The sequence below is a fragment of the Cylas formicarius genome, unplaced genomic scaffold (genome assembly GCF_029955315.1).
Source record: "Cylas formicarius isolate icCylForm1 unplaced genomic scaffold, icCylForm1.1 PGA_scaffold_6__28_contigs__length_40554024, whole genome shotgun sequence".
Taxonomy (NCBI): domain Eukaryota; kingdom Metazoa; phylum Arthropoda; class Insecta; order Coleoptera; family Brentidae; genus Cylas; species Cylas formicarius.
The window spans coordinates 37,986,594-38,011,373 of NW_026844347.1; the positions used below are offsets into that span (position 1 = coordinate 37,986,594).

The window sequence follows — 24,780 nt, forward strand, 5'->3', positions numbered from 1 at the left end:
TATTTATCAAATGTTCAAAATATATTCAAACTAACTGCTACTACATATACCGAAAAATAACGATAAAACCTTAATTAATGTTGTTGCGAGAATTTAAGTTCAGTAAAGGAGAGGTATTTAAATCTAACTGATCGTTAAGCAATACATTTGAATGTCTCATTTTGTTAATCTCCATGGCTTCCAATAAATTTAATTTTCTACTTTTTATATCAAAATTGTCGTCAAAAATGTGTTTTTCTGTGTTTACGTGTGTAGCATAATTAGAATCTGAACTCTTATTTTTAAACGCTCTTATATGTTTGTCTTGCCTGCTACAACTAGAGGAAGAACATGGAAAGAACTGGAAAGAACTCATCCCAGCTTTCAGAGCACTAAATGTGCCAGCAAGAAGAGTGGAACTGCAAGTGAATAGCTCAAAAAAAATATATAAGGGCCTTCAATGACATATTTAATAGCACCCAAACCCTTAGTGATCGACAACCATAGTTTTAAAGGAACTGCGACCTATACCGACTTTATGATCAGGCAGATATTATCCGATAAGGTGGCTAGAGCACATAGAGATCTCACATATAAATATCAGGTGGAAGTAGATCTAAGGATACTAGGAGAGCCATGGTGCAAAAGAGACAAGGATGGAGGAAGATCCTTCAGTATGCCAGAGATGATGATGATTAAAAAAAAACACATTTTCAAACATATTTTACATGTAAATCTCTATTATATCAGCCTTTCGGATGTCACTGAAATGTATAATTTTGCTTAATTTGATTTCAGAGTACGTCTGGCATACCGATCTCGACTTTATCATCCTGCACCGCGATCGGACTGTGGTCTTAAGCTTCATGAGTCCGTCTAGTAACGTTTCAGCGACGTCCGCGTCGCTGGCTGCGCAGGTGGCTGCGCAGAAAGACCCGAGATCGCTGCCGCTGTCCTTTATCAGCGCCAATAACGTCACCCACACGGTCATGAAAACTTTGAACGACATTATAGGTCACGAAAATCACACCCTGTTCACCAACAAGGAACTTGGTAAGTCCATACTCCAGAGACTATTTAGAAATCTTCCTGCTTCTTTTGATGATGATGCTACTGAAATTAGATTTGGAACCGCAAAAATCTTTTAAACAATTCAGACCACTCATATGTAATATTAAATCTCGCTCCTGTGTCATCTTGCCAAGGTCTTTGAAGCCACTATTTGCACCCAATCATTTTTCATGTCAAAAAATCGGCATAGATTCAAATCAACATGAAACATTCGGTGCTTATATACTATTTACATAATATTTATTTTTCTATCCACGCCGCCTTTGCGACCTGTGCCGGGTAGACTCATTTATTGATAAGGTTATCACCCTATTCTAGTAAAAAAAGCTTAGAAGCTTCGATGTGCAAGACTCCGCACTCCGCTAACCTACAGTTTTATAAATTGAGGTCACTTGAAAATTGCTCAAACGTAATGTTTCTTTAAATATTTGTCAACCGTCTACTAGAGTCACCTTCCTCTATAAGTCACCTATCGTTTAATGGTGGTCCTTATCAAGTGCACACCAGGCTAACCATTTCTGTAGACAGATTCAGATCAATTAGAAACCTTCCTAAAGTATACAGACCAAAATAACCATTGGTTCTCCAGCTTGTTCTTTAACTTCCATATTAAAATCCTTTACCCGGAAAACTATAGTTGTTTTTTACTTTACTAAAGTTCCTACCCGTGAAACTCCCAACATGCTTTCAGCTATATATTAAAATCTTATAATCTAGAATCGAATCAACTCACATTAATTGAAAAATGATTGTCTGGGTTCTCCATTATCACCAGTCATTGGGAATATATTTAAGGAAACCTTCGAAAAGAAAGCCCTCGACGCTTTCCATCTTAAACCAACACTACAGAGGCGCCACGTTGATAATGCTTTTGTTATTTAACCTCATCGAAAAGGGCGCATCACTATCAGACTAGACAAACCTACAGATCAAAGGTATCAAGGATTTACTTGAATATGGTGTCCTAAATTCTTATTACCAAATGGGATCACCATTATCTCCATTCACCGTCAACATGTTCATGAGCTGATTTGAACAAGAAGTTATAAAAGCAGCCTAGGTATTGATGATACCTTCATCACCATGAAAGGAGCATCCATGAAGTTCCCAATGGAGCATCGCCTATTTTTAGACGTTCCAGTCAAACGAGGAGTAATTAGGTCAGTGTGGCAAGATAAAAAGTTATCAGGATGCACTGAAATACTCAATCATCTTATTCAAAAGGCCGATGCAGCTATTGTGAAGGAAGGAAAACTTCCAAGCAAAGATGAGGGGAAAATACTCACCTATCCGATATATCAGGAGAGAAGATCTCCACACCACAGAGTCTTTACTTTGCGAATGTCAACACATAAAAAAAACGCAATGAATTTTCAATAGTACACGTTTTTTCAAAGAAGAAATCTTGGTTAGTTTAATTAACACTTGAACAACGTATAAGTTCGACAAAAATTGAAAAAAAAATAGCAAATAGGTTTGTAAAATATTTTGCCAGATATTTTTGGCAATTGGTGACTGATTTTCGCACAACCCTAGCAAGTGTATTTCCGTTAAGGTTTCTAAGGTGTCCAAAACACCTTCTGTTAAAGTTTCTCTAATCTCGGGTGGATAAAAAAATTATAGACCTCCTTTTTTGTGTGACTGCAGAGGAGGAAATGCAAGGACGAAAGTGGGGGGCCTAGGAGGTTAAGATATCGGACCATTTAATGAAATAAGTCTTTCATCAAACTGCTGGCTTAACCATGGCTATAAACCTTGACCTACTGATAAAATAATAAATACCCAACTTTACGAAATATGATAAAATATTTTTTCTACTCCCGTCACTTTACCACGTTAGTTTCGTTTCCCGCTCGTGTCAAATAAACTCTTGAGTCAAATGCCGTTTACCGCAGTTGTTGCATAATATACTATTGCGCACTGGAACTGCCAAATTCCATTTAGGTACCGTTCACTAGCAATTTTGGAATTTTTGAAAGAATAGTTAGAGGTTTGTCAAACAAAATTAGTCTTTTATGTGTTTTTTTTGACAGATCGCCATGGCAACGGACAAATTTTAGTGGAAATTTTTCCCAATAGTGAATTACGATGAAAATTTGTAGAAACATGTATTGAAATGGAAATTTAATTTTGATTAATTAAAAACTAGGGTGAAATTTTTGACTTCCAGTGGTATTTCTAGTGAAATTTTCATTCTTCCCCACTACCGTGTGCTATGACGCATTTTTTGTTACAAAGATAAGTAAATAAAATATTCTATATGTTATTCCTCTGCCAGGGGAACACATTCACGCGAGTCGATGCTTGGAAATTTAAAAAAATGGCGGGCGATTACATTAACTTTAATTTACATGTAAATTGCGTGTAAATTGGCCCGGCCGACTTCTAGAATGGAAACTGATGGAAATTCGATATTTCCAGTTACAATAAAATTTGTATCCGCGCGACGAAATATACAATCACAATACACACCCGTAACTAAATTAGATAATGTCAAATAAATGCTTTCCGAAACGTGCCGAATAAATTTTGCGCGATTCGGGGGTTTCAGTTGTTTCCGCATATTCGAAATAATGTAATACGTTATAATAATCCGTTTATCCCGGGGCTTTGTGGATTTTTTTTTCTCAAATACACTGCCCGTCAAAAACATTATTTATTTTTGATCAGATTTTTATGATTCGTTCGTCAGTTAGTAGATCCGTTTATTTTGTTTGTCGTTTGTTATTTTTGCTACTAATTTTCTTCGTTTTAGGCCGTAACACCATAATTTTGTTTACAAACATTTTAAGAGTTAAATTGAGTTTTTTAAAATTTTCTTAAAAATTAACATTTCAATTTACGCCCAAAAGGAAGACAAGTACTTACTGGCCAATGAGAACGAACATTTGTATTTTTTCACCACTGAGGGTATCTATCTGATTATTACTATTTTTTTTTCTACTTTACTTCTAACATAAGTTTTTACTTTTACTTTTTACTTCTATAGCAGCCAGACTTGTAATTCAGTTGTGCATTTTTTTCTACATTTTTATGTAAAATTTGACTCTATCCTTGAAATTCATAATAAATAAGTAAAGAAAATAATGTAAAAAAAAATAAAAATTATAAATCATGAAACATATCTAAAATTTTAGTTCGGCTTATTTTTTGCCAGGCAGTATAGTAATAACTAAATAATTTATTTAATTACAGATATTCTTCTTAATGATTTACACTTTATTATTTAATTACCAAGCGATATTTAATCAATCAAATTTGATCAAAATTTTTTTATTTTTCATCCGATTTTCATGACTTGCGTATCAATTAGTAACTTTCCTCGTTTTGGGCAGAATCATACAAGGTTTCTGTCAAAACACCCTGTTTTTTGAATCACACCGCAATCCTCATTGCTTTTAATTCAATTGTGCATTGTTCCTAAATTTTTACGTCTAATTGAACTCTATCTGTGAAATTCATGATAAATTAATAAATTAAATAACATGAGTCAATTAAAATATATGCTAAAGAAGAAAGAAAATAAAAGTTACAAATTGTAGAAGCTATCCAAAATTTTAGGGCGACAGTATGGTAATAACTAAATAATAATAAATAAATGTAAGGTAAATGCTCCAAATACTCTGTCTATATCGGAGAACCAAAGATATCTTTAAACATTAGAATTGAAGAACACGTTCACAAGGATGTGTTATTGGCATCCTTATATTTAGAATTCAAATGTGCAGTTGATAAAGGGTAGTGACAATGGAAGTTCGAAAATCTCTTGATATTTCTATTGAATCACTGTCTATCCCTGTCAAGCAAACTCTGTACATAGCGTTACACGAATCATCCTGTTGGCTTCTTCAGAGCTTGATTGAAACTGGCTCGCATTTTACTCTCATTAGAATCGGTTTCTTTGAAAAAATATAAGGACAATCGATCTGAACCGTTTCGTTCATTTCGACGGCTCGCCGTTTATGCATAATTTAATATCGTCGCGTTTCGAAATTTTAATCGAACGAAAACAAACTCGAAATGCAAATATACTCGCCGACCGAATATTATGTCCGAGCGCGAACAAATTGGATTTTTCCCGATAAATTTTCGCCTCTAGCCGCGTTTATTCGCCTCTCTCTGCCGAATCGATCGTCAAATATACGATACCGGTTGTTTTAAAATCGTCATCAAACAATATTTAATATCAAAAGTTTCTTTTTCTTTTGCAACTTACGGTAGTTCTGGTCTAAAATTTTGGATAAGTTTTAAGATTTATGACTTTTATTTTTTGATTCCGTTTTCGTGACCTCTTTAGCAATTATTTTAATTGTTTTTATTTACTCAGAAAATGAGGATTTTTTAAACCAGACGGCGAGACACTCAACGAATTCGTAGTTATGAACGTTAATATTCAACGGGTCTCACAAGCAAAAAAGAAGCCCTAGAACCAATACTAAAAAACCACGACGTCAATGTGCTGTGTATCTCAGAGCATCATGAATCTTAAACATTAATTTTCTGAACCTTATTTTGTATTTGATAAAGGACGAAATAGCTGCCACGAAGGCATTAAAAAGAGTACTCGTTTGCCGATCATCATCAAGTCCGATTTAAAGCTTTTTCTCTCGGTAAACGAGAGACCTGGTAAAAACGCAACGCCCGTCACTCGATCGCCTCGTTGTAGTCAAACTCCCGCGGAGAAACTTCCCACGTGCGGCTCATTATTAAGCGAAGAAAAGCATTAAGCCGCTGGCAAATTGGCAACTTCTTCTTTTTCCGGGCTCCCTCGTTTAGTCGTCGTTTCTGCTTCGACACTCTTATTACGTTTGACGCGAAGTTTTCGCAAATATTTTAGCGTCACTTCGTTAAAGCTAACTTAGTTACCGTCGCTGACTTTCGAAGCCTTCAGAACCGCAAATTTTTAATTTAACATACGATTTATGCTATTTATGTAATACCTCGATAGGGTATTATATTCTAAAGCCATATAGCTATCTTTAGTTGCTACGTGGCTTTAGCTATGGAGTTTCTGCCTAATGCAGGTGATAATACAGGAAGTTGCAAAGCAACTGTGAAAAAATTTTGCGAAGGTTCATTCAAAATCTCCTTGTTAACCGATAATAATAAAATTCAAAATTATTTTTCATTTTTTTTTTAAATGGAACACCAGATTTTTAAATTGTTAAAAATTCGGTTTGAAACGATTTAACTTTTTTATTAATGCAATATATACGTAGACATGTTTCAATGTTTTGATTTTTAAATTTTTAAATTAATTAAAAAAATGTATGCAACGAAATTTAAATTAAATGCTACGTGGATATCTGGATCATTTTCAATTGAAATATCTCGATTTTTTTAAATGACACACCATACATAGGGTATTTTCTAACTTAATATCAATAATTTCATTTTTGGCTAGCTTGTTTGTCATGACAACATCGTTAATAGGACAGCAAATTAAGAGATCCACTGGCTGTCTATAAATATATAATATTTTGGACTGGTTAAATCGAGAACTTTTTCTTTGAAAAATAAAATATGTAGTTACCTACTAGCGTTCTTCCGAAAAAAAATATATTCGAAGACTGTTGTTTTTACTTTTACAGTTTTCATGAAATAACATAACATCCTAACAACAAGATAAATAGTAAATAACATATGTGTGTGTTAATAAATTAATAACAACATTTTTGAAAAAAAAGTAAAAAGTTGTTTTCGTTTTGTCTCAAAAAGCAGCACTTAAAAGTGCTTTAAAAATTCTTTGATTCGATTGATAAACAAAAATTAAATGATAAAATCGCCATTTCTCGCCCTCAATCTATAAGCGCTGACGTCATTTAGTATTACATTTTCTCGAGAACCATTTACTCTTTTGTAAAACATCATATACCAGGAAACGCGCGAGATCCAGGGCTATAACCTTAACTTCGAACATTGTTTGAATAATATACAGGGTGTGTCGTTTATGGGCAAAAAAATCTAAGACATCCTAAAAATTTCCGTTTTTGTGGATAAATTATTGATTATAAATGACAAACTGCTAACGATGCGATAATTTGATTTTAACAGTATCGTAAACTGCGCCGAGAGTTTCATTTTTCGTCAATTATACAGGGCACGCTAGACATTTGAAAAAATATCAATTAATGAGCAATCTTGAGACCTATTTCTACAGCACTGTTTATTCCTAGTATGTACATACTAAATTGTGCCACTTATGTAAAAAGGAACTCTAATCTTTATATGCTTTCAAGAGACCGAGACATTCAGCACAGTAAAAATTTATAATAAATTGCCTATCGAGATAGCTAGTCAAACAAAATTCAAATTCACTCTTAAAAACAAATTGCCTATTACAATATTAGGGATTTTTTTTTGTGAAACCTTTTAATACGTATTCGTTATTTGTTATTGTTTACATATTTGTTATTTATCAAATATTAGTAATTATTATTTTTATTATGATCCGTATTGCACTGACAATATCCAACACTTACGTCAAGTTTTATGGAAATAAAGCCATCTTTGTCCTTATCTTTATTCTGTGTTCCATTTTGCCAAAAAAATACGCTGTCCTATGTCCGACATTTAACGTGCCACTCGGCATAGACATATAAAATAGCGACGAGAGGCACGGACACAAAAAAAACCTCTTTCTCTACTTCGGACGATATCCGAAAACATTCTGTAACCCAAACAATACGGCCGTCGGGCTGTTAGCTAAACCCACAGATAAATTTCCTCCGTAGTTTCCGCAATCGAAAAACATTTATACAAGCACCACGGAGATTTATCTTCGGTCAGGACTACAGTGGCGGGCACACGAAAGGCCGTAAGGTGTATTTGCCCCTTCTCGCTTCAGCTTCGATTGTTCGCGATGTTAGGAAACGGACGGTGAAGTAAAAGATATTTGAATTGCAATATTGCCGGTTTTATTTAGAATGGAAACCGACGGGATGTCGTCGAATACGTGGAATATCTTCGTTAGTTTCATGATGAACGTCAGATATTGTTCACAAAGGAAACGATTTGTTGGAAAACATATGCCACATATAGACTTCAATAACCTAGCTAGCAATTACTCTCCAAAACACTCCAAAATTAATCAATGTATTGCATGATATTTGATTTACACTGCAATGAAATAGGAAACTCAGCAAAACCCCAAATGCCAAGCAATAAGCAGGCCGTATTATTCAAATCTGTACTAGCATTGTGAACATTGGAATAAAAAACATTAAAAAAATCTATTAATTTTTAAAATAAGATTAAGAAGTTTTAAAATGCCGATATTATTGTATCTGTCATCTGTCTGTATATGTCAACTTTGCCTTTTGTATAGTTAAAAACCTGTATATAAATAAGAACTAAAATAAGAACTAAAAGTTCAGATTTTCACGAAATTATATATTTTGACATGACAATTGTTTCGACAACACCGTGTCTTTATCAAATGTAATATTTACAAACTACCTGCTACTATGTATACCGAAAAATGACCATAAAACCTTAATTAATGTTGTTGTGAGAATTTAAGTTCAATAAAGGAGACGTATTTAAATCTAATTGATCGTTACGCAATACATTTGAAAGTTTCATTTTGTTAATCTCCATTGCTTCCAATAAATTTAATTTTCGACTTTTTGTGGCAGTATGTAAAATATCAAAACAGACAGACATAATCTTTTGTAATTGTCCCCAATAATAATGGAATCGGTTTCCACCGAGTGGTTTTAGTGTTTTTAGTGTCTAGTGAGTGTTTTAAAGATGTAATCGTCGCCGGCCCCTCGGTTTTTTCCTGTTCACGCCGGTATGGAGGCCGGATGGACCCGGATGGTCCGCGGGGGAAGCGGGGGAGGCCGTTTTTTTGTTATCGGCCAAAGTCCAATATTGGAAGCTGAGAATAAATGTTGGTAATAGATTTTTTGTTAATTGTTGATCTGTGACAAAAAAGAAATTCCTCAACGGTAATGGGCGAATGGCCATAGTAGTCTTGCCCAACTGTTTGTAAAGAGCAAAGAAGAAGAAGAAGAAGTGTTCTGTATTAGGTTTCGGATAAATAGTGTTTACTGTTGTCTGGATTTATTTTTTATTTATAATTTTCTTTTTTCTTTCTTTGCTGTAATTTTCGGTTGAGAGTGGCGTATTAAGAAGTCACACATTGTTGACGACAATTTTGATATTTTACATACAGTCACAAAAAGTAGAAAATTTAATTTATCGGAAGCCATGGAGATTAACAAAATGAGACATTCAAATGTATTGCTTAACGATCAATTAGATTTAAATACCTCTCCACCTCAGTTCAATCAATGACTCTGTATATATGAAAATGTTATACCTAGGTTGAATAAATGTTAGTGATTGATCACGTGGATCTGAAAGCTCATGTCATAAACATGGGCTTATGCACAGACTTAACAAATCTGACACTTCACTTGACGCTTAGATGCCTAGTGATTGGTCCACGCCCTTCTATAGACTGCAAACGGGTAACGAGTCTGCACGAAAGTAAAGACAGCCGGTATAAGCAAAATTTTGTAATTCGTTATTCGTAATTCGTAATGAAATGTTTCGAAGACGACTTCAGTACACTAATGTACAAATTCGATTCAATTTTCGGTAAAATATGAGTATTGGGTGGCCATATTTTCCATAAAATGTTTAAATTGTGAGTATCCAGTTTCTCCTGGTACCTAAAGTAGTGAGATATAATTTGCAGTATCCTACGGCCTTAGCAGCTACTACCGAATCGTTCGGAATTTCGTAATGTCGTATGTCATAAAGGGTAGGTCAAAATTACGAGATACAAAAATATTTAAAATGCAACACCCAGTATATATCACTTATGCTAAGAGCAAACCAACCAAAAATTCGAAACAATCCAATGTTCCGTTCGTCGTAAATGTGAAACACCCCGTGTAATGCGTTCAATTTTGACAACATCCGACATAACTCGCAATGAAGATAAATTGTTTTTGAAATTTAAATTCGAATTTTCAATTGCAGATTCATCTTGGAGCGAGACGGTTAGTCTCGAGTATCTGAACCTGGTTTTTGCGCTGGTCATTTACTCGGTACGATATCCAGCACTGTTTTGGGCGACCAACAAGTGTCTGGGCCTGATATTTTCATTCCAACTGCTCATCAACGGACTCCACACGCTGCTCTCGTTTGCTGGCATGTCGATATTGTACAAGGTGAGTCGCAATCTTTTTTTTATTTCCCGAATACCTTTGCCGTTACTGGGACAACCGATATATATAATATAATAACAAAAAAAATAAAAATTAACAGTTAAGTGGTCCCCGCGATCTCCAGATTTAAACCCATTGGACTACGAGCACTTTCAAAGTGAAAATGATGCCCACGTCCAAACAAAAAGTAAACTTGTGAATAGAATTAGTTAATTGGTTCAGATTTTGTTTTTTGTTTTCAGTGGTTCTGACATGCATCAGTGTGTTTTGCAAAATTTTTGATTTATAATAATCAACTTTTCATTTAAGTTTACGTTTTTTTTTGTTACTTCAAAGGAAACAGAAAAAAATTGTCACGTTAAATTTGTAAATTTTAATGGTTATAAATTTCTGTTCATTAATGCCTAATTTTATGCCATTTCTTCGAGCCATTTTGATATAAGAGAAAAATATTTCATGCACCCTTTAACACCTTGCATCGTGATAACTAAGCTAACTGAAACACCCTGTATATATAAGGTACTTCATTACAATCATCATATATAGTGGTATATACGAGATAGATGAAAGCATAATGGGATATACAGTGTGTCCAATATAAGGATAGTATGAGGATATCGTTAACCATAGCAGATACAGGATGGATTAAATTAGAAAAGACTTTACCATAAGTCTACCCACACAATGATTCCAGTGTGCATCGTTTCTGAGAAAGTCTTAAAAATAAACAGATGAATTTCGCTTTATAAAACCCAAAAAACATTTGAAGGAACAAATGCTCGCATACACTAAACTAGCATTAAATTTATTGTTTATTCACAACTAACTAAATAATGTAAAAAATTTCAGGCAAAATTAAATAGACATCTAATAATTCAAATTATTGATGGTGATATTTACAATTTCAATTATAAAATATGTTCGAACATTATCTTCTTAGCATAGATCTAAGTAACGTTGAAACATGAATTTTTTCTAAAACTAACGTAATTTTTGTTCTGTTTGAAAATTACGTTGGTACACATAGCTTTTGGATGTACGTCCGAAGATAAAAGTCGGGAGGAGTTAGATCCGGCGATCGTGGAGGCCAGCAAAGCACCGAACGTGCGCCATTCGACAGGAAACCTATTTGATTGCCGATTAGTAACCAGTTTTCCAAAGATCTTGTTATCGGACTGCAATCTTCCAAGGTGTCGAACTTATTCTCAAAAGAAATTTTTGTATCCATATTTAACTGAATTAAAAACCCACGTTCCTAATTAACTTATTTCTTGTAACTGAAGTTAAACTGCCAGTAAAGACATTTGTTGTTTTGTGTTTTATAGACAAATATGAAAAATTCAAATTTCTTCATTTTTAATCATTTCGCGCGCAGAATTCATAAATTTCTTTAAAACTTTCCAATTTAATCTATGGTTTCCGATATCCTCGTGCTATGTATATGTATGTATATGGAACAATACGTCAGACATACGAAGTAGTTCAAATGGGCAAGTGCCATCGTTATCATCAACCTTATGCTAGAAGTTTCGTGCTATTTCAGATACACGTGGCGAATCTCTGGAAATCGTTGCCGCTGCTACAGCGTAGCTCGAGGCTGTACAACAACTTCGACAGTGCGACTCCATTTTTATTGAACGCCCAAGTGACGTTCGCGCTGTACATGCTGTCGACGCTACTGGTCCTCGCATCTAGTATCGTCATGTATTTCTACGGGCACACCAGGTGAGACGATAATTTTCGCATCCGCTATTTTGATTAAGAGCTTCAACGTGAGCCACGTGTATCCTTAAGAAACAGTTTTGACGAACAAAGTAGCTTAAAAGCGATTTTTTATTCTCTAGGTCAGTGGTTCTCAACCGCCGTTCCGCGGAACACTGGTGTTCCGCGAAGCTGTCCCAGGTGTTCCGCGAAAATTTTGAATATAATATAATAAGAAACAGTAAATTTTTTTATTACTATAAAATAAATACTACATAGTTTTGTTAATTATTTGAAATTTAGCAAAAATATTCAATATTATTCTAAATTTTCGCGGAACAGTCAATAATATTAACAGTGTAATTATCGAACGACGCAGTTACGTCGTTTGGAGTTACTCCGGGGAATACCACTAAATTTCTAGTGTACTCGATAACGCAGGGAGCGCTACGTAGTGTTGATTTCGTGCTGTTTCTCTTTCTTCGTACGTAAATAACAAAAGCGCAATTTCGATCTGCGGTTCAGCCATAATTTAATATAAATATCGAGTTTTCGTGAGTGTGTTTTTTATTGTATATATATATATATATATATTTTATATTGTTGGAAATTGGTAAGATGAAATGCAAGTTGTGTAGTTTTAACAGTATTCTTATCTTTTTTAGTTGCTTATTTTAGCATTTATACAAGACTTTTAAATCTGAAATATGGACAAATTTTTGAAAAGAAAGACTGAAAGTGAGGTTAATGTTGGGGCGAGTACAAGCAGGTCTTCTTCAATTGAAGGAGATATGCAAGGCAACAAAAATGCCGAAAATTAACGTAAAAAGATATCCGAATCAGTTCGGCATTATTCGGAAGAATATCTGAAGTTTGGTTTTACATGGAGCGGTAGTCAAGATGTTCCTATTCCGAGATGTATTGTATGTGGTGAAAAATTGGCTAACAGTGCAATGGTCCCAGCTAAGTTACAGCGACAGCTTTCAACAAAACATTCTTGTCTAACTTCAAAAGGTAAAGATTATTTCGAAAGATTGCTGAAAAATCAAGAAGTGCAAGCAACATGCTTTCGAAAGAGCGTTACAGTTTCGGATAAAGCGCAAATCGCTTCTTATAAAGTGGCAGAACTAATTGCATTGAAGCAAAAGCCGCATGATATCGCAGAATCGCTAATTTTGCCCGCATGTTTAGAAATTGTTAAGATTATGTTTGGCAATGAAGCGCAGCGAGACGTCCTAAAAATTCCCGTTTCGGACGATACGATAAAAAGAAGAATTATAGATATGTCAGGTTTTATAGAGAACGCAGTGACGGCGAAATTAAGTACAAAAAATTTTGCGCTGCAAATTGACGAATCTACTGACATAAGTGGCAAAGCCCAATTAATCGGATTTATTCGCTTTGTTGACGACACTGAAATAATAAATCAGTTTTTATTCTGCAAGGCACTTATTGGTCACGCAACTGGAGAAGACATATTTAATTCAGTATCATCTTATTTGGAAGAATGGAAATTATCCTGGGAAAATTGCGCAGGAATCTGTACTGATGGAGCTCCAGCCATGCGTGGCAGTATTAAGGGATTTTGTAGTCGAGTTAAAGCAATAAATTCAAATATAGTCTCTACTCACTGCTTTCTGCACAGGGAATCTTTGATTTCGAAGAGTCTACCAGCAAACTTAAAGTCTGTTTTGGAACAAGTCGTACATATGGTGAATTATATTAAATCGAGACCATTAAAAACCCGTATGTTCAAACAACTTTGTAACACCATGGAATCCAAATATGAATGTTTGCTTTTGCACTCTGAAGTGAGGTGGCTCTCAAGAGGAAAAGTGCTAACCCGAGTTCATGAGTTGAAACAGGAATTGCTAGTTTTTTTTAGACAAGAGGGTAATGATGTATACGTAAAATATTTGGAAAATGATGCATGGTGTACTAAGCTAGCATATTTAGCCGATATCTTCAGCTACTTAAATTCAGTCAATACATCTCTTCAAGGAAAAAATGAAAATATTCTGACATCCACAGACAAATTGCTAGCTTTCCAGAAAAAGCTTTTGCTTTGGAAAAATCGTATTGCTCAAAATCGCAAATTTGATATGTTTCCGTTATTAGCAACGGAAAATATTGTTAACATTAACGAAATGATTTCAAATGTGGCAGAGCATTTGTCAATATTGCAAGACAAAATAACTCATTACTTTCCATCTCTTAATATTGAAGACTTTGATTGGGCGCGAAATCCATTTGGTGAATTTGATATAATGAACCAAGATTTTTCTATTCAGGAAGCAGATGAGTTTATTATAATATCAACGGATCGAACGTTACAACTAAAATTCAAAGAAGAAGGAGTGGAAAGGTTTTGGATTTCCATCGAGAATGAACATCCATTTATTGCAAAACGAGCGTTGAATATCTTGTTGCTCTTTTCGACGTCCTATCTGTGCGAACTTGGATTTTCAACTCTAACAAATATTAAAAGCAAAAAAGAGAAAGACTTACCAATTTAGAAGAAGAAATGAGAGTAGCGCTCTCTTACATAAGACCCAACCTTGAGGAAATTTGTAAAGGTCGTCAAGCGCAAATTTCTCATTAAAATAAGTTACCATGTAATATATATCTTTATTTCAATTAAATATTAATCTTCCAATTATTTTGTGTGATTTACATTAGATTTACAAATTTTATGATAATGGTGTTCCGCCAAAATCGAGACCACTTAAAAGTGTTCCGTGATCCCAAAAAGGTTGAGAGCCACTGCTCTAGGTGGTCGGGCTCGTATTCACATGATTCGCCATTAATTTTTCCATTTTCGTGGCCGCCTTTGACGCGCCACACAGCCTTTTGTCGGATCATACAAAGCGACAGTAACGCGCAAAGAATTTTATCCCTTACCCGAGGCGTCAACATTGTACATACCCCCACGCTCCTATCATCATTCGCGTAAGACAGCCACTACGGCTTTCGGTGTTATGAAGTCGATAAATTGACGCTAGAACGAGATAAGTGTCGACGTAAAACGGAGAGCTTCAATCTACCGAGAGGCGACAGTCGTTGGTACAATCCGCAATGCTCATGCGCCAGGACTAGCTCGTCTGTCTATGAGAGCTTATCTCGCGTCATCAGCCAGAGGGTCTATCTTAGTTTTTCGATCGTGATCTTTTATTTTATTGTTTTTAATATAAACTTTTTTTCTAGAAACCATTCGTCTCGCCCAAAAAATAAACACGCTATTTGGAAGACGGTTTAATATGCTTCAGTACGAGTGTAAAATTGTCAACAGTGCTGATCTTTTATACGCGTTATACAGTAGTTATAGTGATAGTAACAAACTTGTTATAGACTTAAATTGTAATTGTAATTGTGTCAACAATAATAAGAAGTCTTCACCTTAATGCGGTTCAAGTGCGACAACAGCTCCATGAAGTTCGAGTAGTGGCTATTAGTCAGTGGACAGTGAGAAGAAGAAGAAAAATAACCTGATCTCAAAAACAACTGAAATTGATATAAATCTTAAAGCACTCCCTTAGTTTGCACCATTCTAAAATTTATCTAAATATTCTCTCTTCTTTTAAGAACAAATAAATAAACAATAACTGCAAAAGTGAGGTTATAATTGCACAATTGACATTTGACAACAGTTACTTTTAGGGTTATATCAATTACGAAGGTTTTTTCAAATGCCTTTGTAGTATGTAATAAAACTAAAGGTATTCCAAACTCACCATAGGTTTTATTCTAAGTGTCTATGTTATAAGACACCCGGGTAAGTTTTATAAAAGTTCCGAAGGTGTTTAATATTATCTGAAAGTACAGATAAAACCATAAGTTTTTAAAAAGCGAACCTGGTAGCTGGTGTACCTTTACCAATACGGTCATTGTTATATTCTGCATTATAACAGCAAAAAAAAAATAGATTATGGAACATAATTTCAACTTTAATATTTTTATCAGATGCTTAAACCGGTGGTGCTTCAGTTTTAGGAAGGGTATATAATCTATAATAAACACGTCGCAACGTCAATTCAGTCAGTAAAAGAAAAGTAACTTCAATTTTAAAAATAATTTATATCATATCAAAGTATTTCCAATTTGAAGACATCAAATATAGCCGAAACTATATAGCAAAATTGAAGGGACTGCTTTTTTTTTCGTTATAAAGACTTTTCGTTATATAGTGTTATAGGCACTTGAAAAATAACAATACCCATGTGTTCTGTAATATTTAATTATTTTATATATGTATTTTAACATCTAATTGGTGTTTTCTTTTCGATGTATAGAACTTTAAGTTGGCATTACTGTTCAATATGGCGACCGATTTAACAGCTGTCAAGTGATTTATTGCCAGTTTGGTTTGGCAATTCATCACGATTAGACTCACGCCTGAGCAACGCTTACAAAGAGTGTAATTTTCTTTCGAAAATAATGGTTCTGCGCGGAATACGTATCGCGCATTGAGGAAGACCCGAATGAGTCCATCCGCCATCGAGCACAGGAATTGGATCTGTGTCCATCCACTTTATGGAAGATTTTGCGGAAGGATCTTGGTTTACGTGCTTACAAAATCCAATTCGGACAAGAATTGAAGCCAAACGATCATCAAGTAAGGCGTAGATTCGTCGAATAGGCCCAAAACGAGATTGCCGTTGTTCCCGATTTTCATAAGCGAATTTTGTTTAGCGATGAAGCGCACTTCTGGTTGAATGGCTACGTCAACAAACAAAACTGCCGCATTTGGAGCGAAGCTAATCCTCAAGTGTATGTCGAAACACCGTTACATCCAGAAAAACTTACTGTTTGGTGCGCTTTATGGGCTGGTGGAATCATTGGTCCGTACTTTTCAAAAACGATGATGGCCAGAACGTTACAGTCAATGGTGATCGGTATAGAGCTATGATTACTAACTCTTTCATTCCTGAATTGAATAACCATAATGTCCAGGAGATGTGGTTTCAACAAGACGGCGCAACATGTCACACAGCTCGTGCCTCAATCGATTTATTAAAAGACACGTTTGGTGACGGCCTAATTTCACGTTTTGGACCTATGAATTGGCCTCCAAGATCTTGTGATTTAACACCGCTAGACTACTTTCTGTGGGGCTATGTAAAGTCATTGGTCTATGCGGAAGACAACATTCGCCGTGTTATTGCCGATATACGATCACAAATGTTGGAAAACGTCATCGAAAATTGAACGTCCGCGCCAGCCGTGGCGGTCATATGCCAGAAATCATATTTAAAATGTAATGCCATAAGATTATCTTTCGGATAAATAAAATTCATGTCATTTTATATAAATATTTAAGAACTACATTTCGTGTTTCAAATAATCGGTCATTTTCTTTTGAATTTTTTTAGTATGCCAATACGCATCTTGTACTTTTACTTGTATTTTCAGCATTTCTTCGAGAGGTGCATCTTCCCCATGATACATAGAAAATTTATCTGAAATGGTTGGTGGTGGTCCCAGATCAACTTCTTCATCTTCTTCTTCCTCTTGGTGCTCTTTCTCACCCTTTCTTGTTTGTTGTAATATGGCTTCCTCTGTCAAGTCTGCTGTTGTAGGCAAATCCTGATCTATCACCATAAAATCTTGCAACTCCTCACTTGTAAACGTAATCGGTTGTTTGAAACTGCTTTATTCACTCGCTTAGTGGCTGATCATCTTCCAAGTACTGTTCGCATTCTGTCTCGGTAATAAGTCCTGCATGACGATAGGAGTGTTGAATTGTTTCTGCTGTCACCTCTTTCCAAGCTTGACTAATAAAGTTGACTGCATCTAGCATATTAATGGAAAATTTGTCTTCGGACTCGATCATTTCCATTCAAATGTTTTTCCTGTATCGATCGACTCTTAAGACTTTTTATTAAGCTCTGGTCCATCGGCTGTAATACACATGTTGTTTTGGCTGTTGTTTCAATATTCCGTAGATTTTGAATATGGGGATGTGCAGGGCAATCACTACTAGCTTTTTTTTTCTCTCCCACTCATATTGGCAGTTACTAACACTGTTATACGTTCTTTAGAAAGTTTTCTATCCACACAGTTTTATCTGGCGTCATTTTGTAAAAAATACCAGTTTCGGCAGCATTAAAAGTGTCGTCAGCAGGGTACTTTTCTGCTAGTTTTGGCCACGTCCTCTCCAGCCAATCGTTAGTGACGTTTCTGTCAACATCACGGGCTTCGCCACTTATCTGTCCATAATTTATACATCGATAATGGCAGGCTGTTCAGCAAACTTTTCTGCGGAACTACGACGAAAAGAATCTAACTAACTAGTTAGTAAATTTAAATTAAGTAAAAATTACCTTCCCTACGTCGTAGGAAATTTTCCCAGTTTTTCATAATAATGTCAAGGTAAACACACAATGTTGTTTGGAGTAAAAGCAGTTCTAATTTTTTTTATAAGAAATATCTGCTAATTTATATCTTTCTTTAACCTTATCGGTTTATAAAGGCCTCAAACGAAGCGATCGGAGCAAAACGGGAGGTCCCGATGTTCACTGTCGCCTCTCGTTAGATCAGAGCTCACCGACTTAAACTTCCCTCGCCGTAAAAACCCACTCTCATCGCGGTAGGCCGGGCGTCAGGTGCGCCTCTATCAGGTTACCGAATAACTATTTGATCGAGTTAACAACATTGTTCCCCGAAGTATAAATTGTGGGGCGCCTCGCGGGAGGGGAGAAGAGGAAGTATTTGATATTAATTTCTGTTCGAAATTGGTTTTTGAAATATATCTCCTAAAAACGCTTTAAATTAAATATTTAGGATGATCCTGCATTACGCAAGGCAGTTCAGCTAACATTTTTTCGTTCTATATTAGTAACGGGTAGTAAATATTCTAGAAAACCTATGGAAAATATGTATTCTGCAAATATGACGTTAACTTTAATTCCTGAAGGACCTGTTTGAAGATTGACCAAAATTTCTGAAAACAAATTAAATCAGGCAATATGATTTTTTTATGTCAAACTTGCAGATTTGAACTTAAACCTAACTTTTTGCAACAAATGTTTGGGTTGCCTTCTTAATTTCGACCAGATTTCAACCAGAGACAACTATTTGAGCCAGAAACTGGGGTTTTAGGGTGTTATCTAGAGATTTCATGCTATTTTCAAAACAATTTGGGGTCATTGTCCCAGAAAGTGGGGTTTTAAGTTCAAATCTGCAGGTAACGCACCTAACGCAAAACTTATAAATTAATAACTCCTAATTATGGAAAATAAACAATGAGAACGATAAAACACAACATAATTAAATGAAAGGAAAAAGGAAAAAAGTTATTTATAAATATTCACAGTGCCTTGCCTGAATTTTTTATGCAGGAATTGACCCTGCGTCTTGCTTTTAATACGACTGAAATAATTTCTGCTCTTGAAAACCTCGCTACAGTATTTCGAATACTATATTTTCAGGCCTAGGCCCTATTCTACCGCAAAGTCTAGGACAGTAAGGTTTATACTTTTATCTATACAGTGTGTCCAAGATAAGGATGCACAGCATGGGGATCTCGGAAACTATAAGAGATACAGTGTCGGTTAAATTAGACAAAAGTTGCGCATTTTGATACCGAACAAGATCCCGTTTTACAAATTTGAAAATTCCAAGCCGTTCCGGAAATATCCGAGAAAAACCGAAATATTGCGATTTCGTTTTTATTATTTTTTAAAGCTATTTGAAAAGATATGAAAAAACGGAAAACACTTTTCCATTGGCACTTTTTAATCTCTCCAAATTGACGTTAACAAATTTTCATTACAGCGTTTCGATTCCATGGAACCACCATCAACTTTGATTTTTCTTATGGGACGGAAAAAAAGTACACACAGTATTAGGTTGTGCTTTTCATTGCGAATTCAACGATGTACGATACAATACGGTTACTTATGTTTTTATCCAGAAAAATGGCTTTTTAATACATTTCAGCATTTAAATGGAGTAGGCCATGACAAAATGACATCCAGTCAATTTCAATGACAAATTAATGTTATTTGTCTTTGTTATCAGTCGATCATAAGTTTATTCCTTTAGTTATTGTTTTTGTATTTTTATTGTTGTTGTCTTTTTCTAATTTATTTTGTTCTACAATGGAGGGAGGTAATTTTACAAACGAAGAAAAATGTGATATGCTGTCTTGCTACATCTGATGCCAAAGAAATTGTGTGGAAGCCGAGCGTATGTATTCTAACAAATACCCAGAGCGGAGACAACCTGACAAGAGTATTTTTCGGCGTTTGTTATTTAATCTGAAAGAATATGGATCATTTAAGAAGCCTGCATTATCCCGACAAAAACCTTCCAATGAAGAAAACCAATACATTGTTCTACAATCTGTTATCGAAAATCCACAAACTTCTACCAGAGAAATTGAAGACCAGAATGGGGTAGCTAAATCTACAGCTCAGTTTATTTTAAGGAAAAATGAATTTAAGCCTTACAAATTCAGAATATGTCAAGGATTAAAACCGGGTGACGACGAACGACGTAGACATTTTTGTGAGTGGTATACCAGGATGTGTGATGAGAGTTTTAATTTTCCATATAAAGTGATTTGGTCTGATGAAAGTATGGTGACCAATAACGGTATTTATAACAGGCGCAATACACACTATTGGTTTCAACAAAATCCACGTGTTAATAGACTATCCAGACATCAAGTTCGCTTTGGGTTTAATATTTGGTGTGGGATTTTTGGTAGCAAGATTATAGGCCCTATTTTCTATAATAATTCCTTAACTTCCGAGCGGTACCTTGACATCTTGAGGCACGATTTAGAAGATGCCTTAGATGATTTACTGCTAGGCGCTGTGCAAGGCTGCTGGTTCCAACAAGATGGTGCCCCAGCCCATAACTCCAGAGAAGTTCGCCAATATTTAACTGAACGGTTTGATGGAAAATACATTGGGACTTACAGTGAAACACCTTGGCCTCCAAGGTCCCCGGACTTAACTCCCTTGGACTTTTTCTTATGGGGCTACATTAAAAATGAGGTATTCAAAGAATGTTTTGACAACGAGGAACAATTACGTCAATCAGTACGAGCAGCGTTTAATAAAATTACTCCTGAAATGTTAAGTCGTGTTTTGGAGTCTACCGTGAGACGGGCGTACTTATGCCTAGAAAATGGAGGTCATTTATTCGAACATTTGTTATAGAATTTGTTTTTCATTAACTTGTTGGATTTAGTTGTTATGTTAAATGAACAGTTAGAGTTAGTAAATAAATAAACACATTAACTCGAACTTGTCAACCATTTTCTTTTGCCTTTCATCGTTCGGATCTCATGGCGTACTACAATAAAATACTAGAAATGTATTAAAAAGCCATTTTTCTGGATAAAAACATAAGTAACCGTATTGTATCGTACATCGTTGAATTCGCAATGAAAAGCACAACCTAATACTGTGTGTACTTTTTTTCCGTCCCATAAGAAAAATCAAAGTTGATGGTGGTTCCATGGAATCGAAACGCTGTAATGAAAATTTGTTAACGTCAATTTGGAGAGATTAAAAAGTGCCAATGGAAAAGTGTTTTCCGTTTTTTCATATCTTTTCAAATAGCTTTAAAAAATAATAAAAACGAAATCGCAATATTTCGGTTTTTCTCGGATATTTCCGGAACGGCTTGGAATTTTCAAATTTGTAAAACGGGATCTTGTTCGGTATCAAAATGCGCAACTTTTGTCTAATTTAACCGACACTGTATCTCTTATAGTTTCCGAGATCCCCATGCTGTGCATCCTTATCTTGGACACACTGTATATATCACATCACATATATCTCTTCTCTTCTCGTTTGTAAAGAAACGTTTTCTGAAAAAATCGGCAAGTGGTTTCTTAAAAAGTTCAAATAAATCTGGCCATTAACTTTATCATTAAAGAAAAATGGTCCTATAATTCGATCGCCCAAAATACCACATCAGACAACGTTCGCACTCCACCGAATATTGCATGTTATGCAAATTGACTCCTATATTGCTCTAAAAAGTAACTTTAGCGGTCCATAACGTTCGAGATAAAAAATTGGAATCCCCATCCACCATAGAATTTAAAACGGTAGATAATTAAAAGAATAACTACATAAAAGATGCCTATAGCGTTTTTATTTATAGTCTACTAAAAAACAATACTATAATAACGTCAGGCGGCAAAAAATGTTTTTATGACAGTCTCGATAATTACCATTTAAAGCGTTAGTTTTTAACAATTGCTTTATAAAAAAAAGGTGAGGAAATACCCAAAATATGAAAACTAATATCACAACGCAGCAATAATGGTATTGTAAGAAAATTAATATAAATTAAGATAAATAACGAAGTTTTATCTCAATAACGACCCGTAGGGCGGAGATGCTTACCAAAATTTAAGTTTTTCAGTGTTTTAAATCCCTTTGTTCACATTTCAGGTTAGGATAAAGATATTGAGATGCGGTTCTCACGGGTTTTCAGATTCTTGTTTGACTATCTACTGACGTAAAAAAAACATATCCATTATGTCAGAAAATGCCATCTGATGGCAGGGTACTCAACCGCAATCACTTGACTCATAGCAGGTTTGATGGGCTAGGAAAAAAAGAGAAATTAAATAATTTTACAATATCTATATCTAGTATATTTAGTGTCTTGGTCTGAGTGCTTTGTTTTGATATGTTGCGCTACTTCCAAGTTAAAAAGTTATCACGTAAGTGAACTCCTAAAACAATAAAATAAAACATGCGAATCATAACCTAAAAATGTCAAATAAAAGGAAGAGACTTACTTTTCCATACTGAGAAGCTTGAGGGCCTAAAATAAAACACGATATGCTTTAACTTATGAAATTCGATTTCGAACAATAATTAATAAAAAAATAACGTGGCCAATTCTACTAAGGACACTCGCCCATTACCGAATCGGAGCAAATATCGAAATATATCTGAATTATATTGTTATGAACGTATGCTTTTGTAGGGGTCGTATTGCATCGAAAAACGTAAGTCGGAGATCGATACAGCGCGCGAGCGGCCGTCTCGTTTAATCCACGGCGTAAGCAAAAGTTTATCGAGTGGCCTGTTTTAATTACCGACTGCATTTGCATAGTTAACCCGGTGTACGGAAATATTATTCAATACGTGCCTTAAACGTTTGCATTAAAACGTGCGAGGGCCGTAAACGTTTCGGATTTATTTGCGCGCGAGCAGCGACCTACGTCCCGTCTGTTATTCCCGCGGCACGGCCTGCTTGATTTGATAAATATATCATAGGCGTACATGCGACGCCTTCTCGATTTCGAATCTGATTATAATGTACTGGACTGACTACGTAAAATGCGACGCGCATGCGGGTATTTTAACAATTCTAAATGTAGAAGAACACTCTTGAATGTTTGATTTGAGCACGTTTATTAAAAAAAAGAGAATAAGAAACTAAAATATTTTCATTTTCGGTCATAATTAGATTAATGGTAAAAAGGAATCCAGCATCTTATATGCTCTCAAAGGAACGAATTCTTGCATGTAGCTTCATAAGTAACTTCTTTTTTCTTCTACCGTCTGTAAAATACTTAATTACACACCGATCTTGCGTGCGGGAAGCGTCACTTTAACAGATCCGAGCCACTTCGGACATTTCCGGGATTTTACCGCACGGGTTTGGAAGCAATCGGATGTTTTCGGAGATATTTCCCACGCTTTGAAGTTTGACGTTTGTTTATTCTGACGGTCATGCCAGTGAATGTATTTGTGTTGTTTTGCGAAAATGTACGCAAAAACTAACGGTCGTAGAGAAAGTGTAGTACGCAACACGTTCGGTAAACTCTTTAAGTCACTCTTGAGTCAAATGCCGTTTACCGCACTCGTTGCATAATATACTATTTTGATATAATTTGCTTTTTCTGTGAATTTAAAATTTGGCCGTAATTTTCACCAAAGTTGATTTATCTACTTCTCCAACGTTCATTTTTTAATTTTAACACATAGCCAACTATTATACCAAAAGTCTTAGACAGAAAGAAGGGTAAATATTGAAAATTTTAAAATAAATCGTAAAATTATCCATCGTTTACGTCACCTTCGAATAACGCTAATATCAAATTTGAGCGTTAGAAAGTTTGAACATTTTCAAATCGAATTCTAAACAAAACTTAAAAAATGGGGTTACTAAATATCAAGATATACATATACGTACGTACAAGGGTGGGGTGAAAAGTTTCCGGCCTGACCAAAAAAAAATATATTTTTAAAATTTTGTTTTGCTTTGTTTTTCAACATGTCTCCTAACGGTGTTTCAATTTGGTTATCCCAGTTTTAAACTTAGAGTCGTCAAGCTGCTTTGTTGCTGTTAAATCTTTTAACGCCAAGCCATTTTTTGAGGTTAGGAAACAAGTAATAGTCGCTGGGAGCTAAGAATGGTGAGTAGGGAGGTTGCGGCATCAATTCAAACTTCAATTCGTGGATTTTGGACATGACGACAATCGACGAATATGCTGGTGCGACAAATTTTTTTTGTCTCGAAATATTTTAATTCCAAAATGAAGGGAAATAAAAAAAATTAATAACTTATTGACAAATCTTCGAAACGTACCGTACCATCCTTAACCGTAAAACACGGCAATCTCCGTCACTTCCAGAATGTGTTTCGACGCGGATCCGCAGGTCGCTGGTTCAAATCCGGCTCGAAGGACCAAAAGATGTGCCGTACCCAACGGGATGTAATTGTTCTTCCCGTAATGATACCGTTGAACCAACGTGGACTGTATTGCAGTTTTTCACTAATCCCCACTAATCCGAGCCACTTCGGGCATTTCCGGGATTTTACCGCACGGGTTTGGGAGCAATCGGATGTTTCCTGAGATATCTCC

At 35.3% G+C, this 24,780-nt stretch overlaps 1 protein-coding gene across 1 annotated transcript in view; it reads left to right on the top strand.

The window, feature by feature from the left end:
* LOC132702988 (protein tincar) overlaps positions 1-24,780 on the top strand; it is a 160,547-nt gene that overhangs the window by 89,601 nt on the left and 46,166 nt on the right. The window contains exons 5-7 of the mRNA XM_060671958.1: positions 778-1,032; positions 10,045-10,235; positions 11,776-11,957. Coding sequence (XP_060527941.1) covers positions 778-1,032; positions 10,045-10,235; positions 11,776-11,957 — 628 coding nt within the window. The remainder of the gene's footprint in view (positions 1-777; positions 1,033-10,044; positions 10,236-11,775; positions 11,958-24,780) is intronic.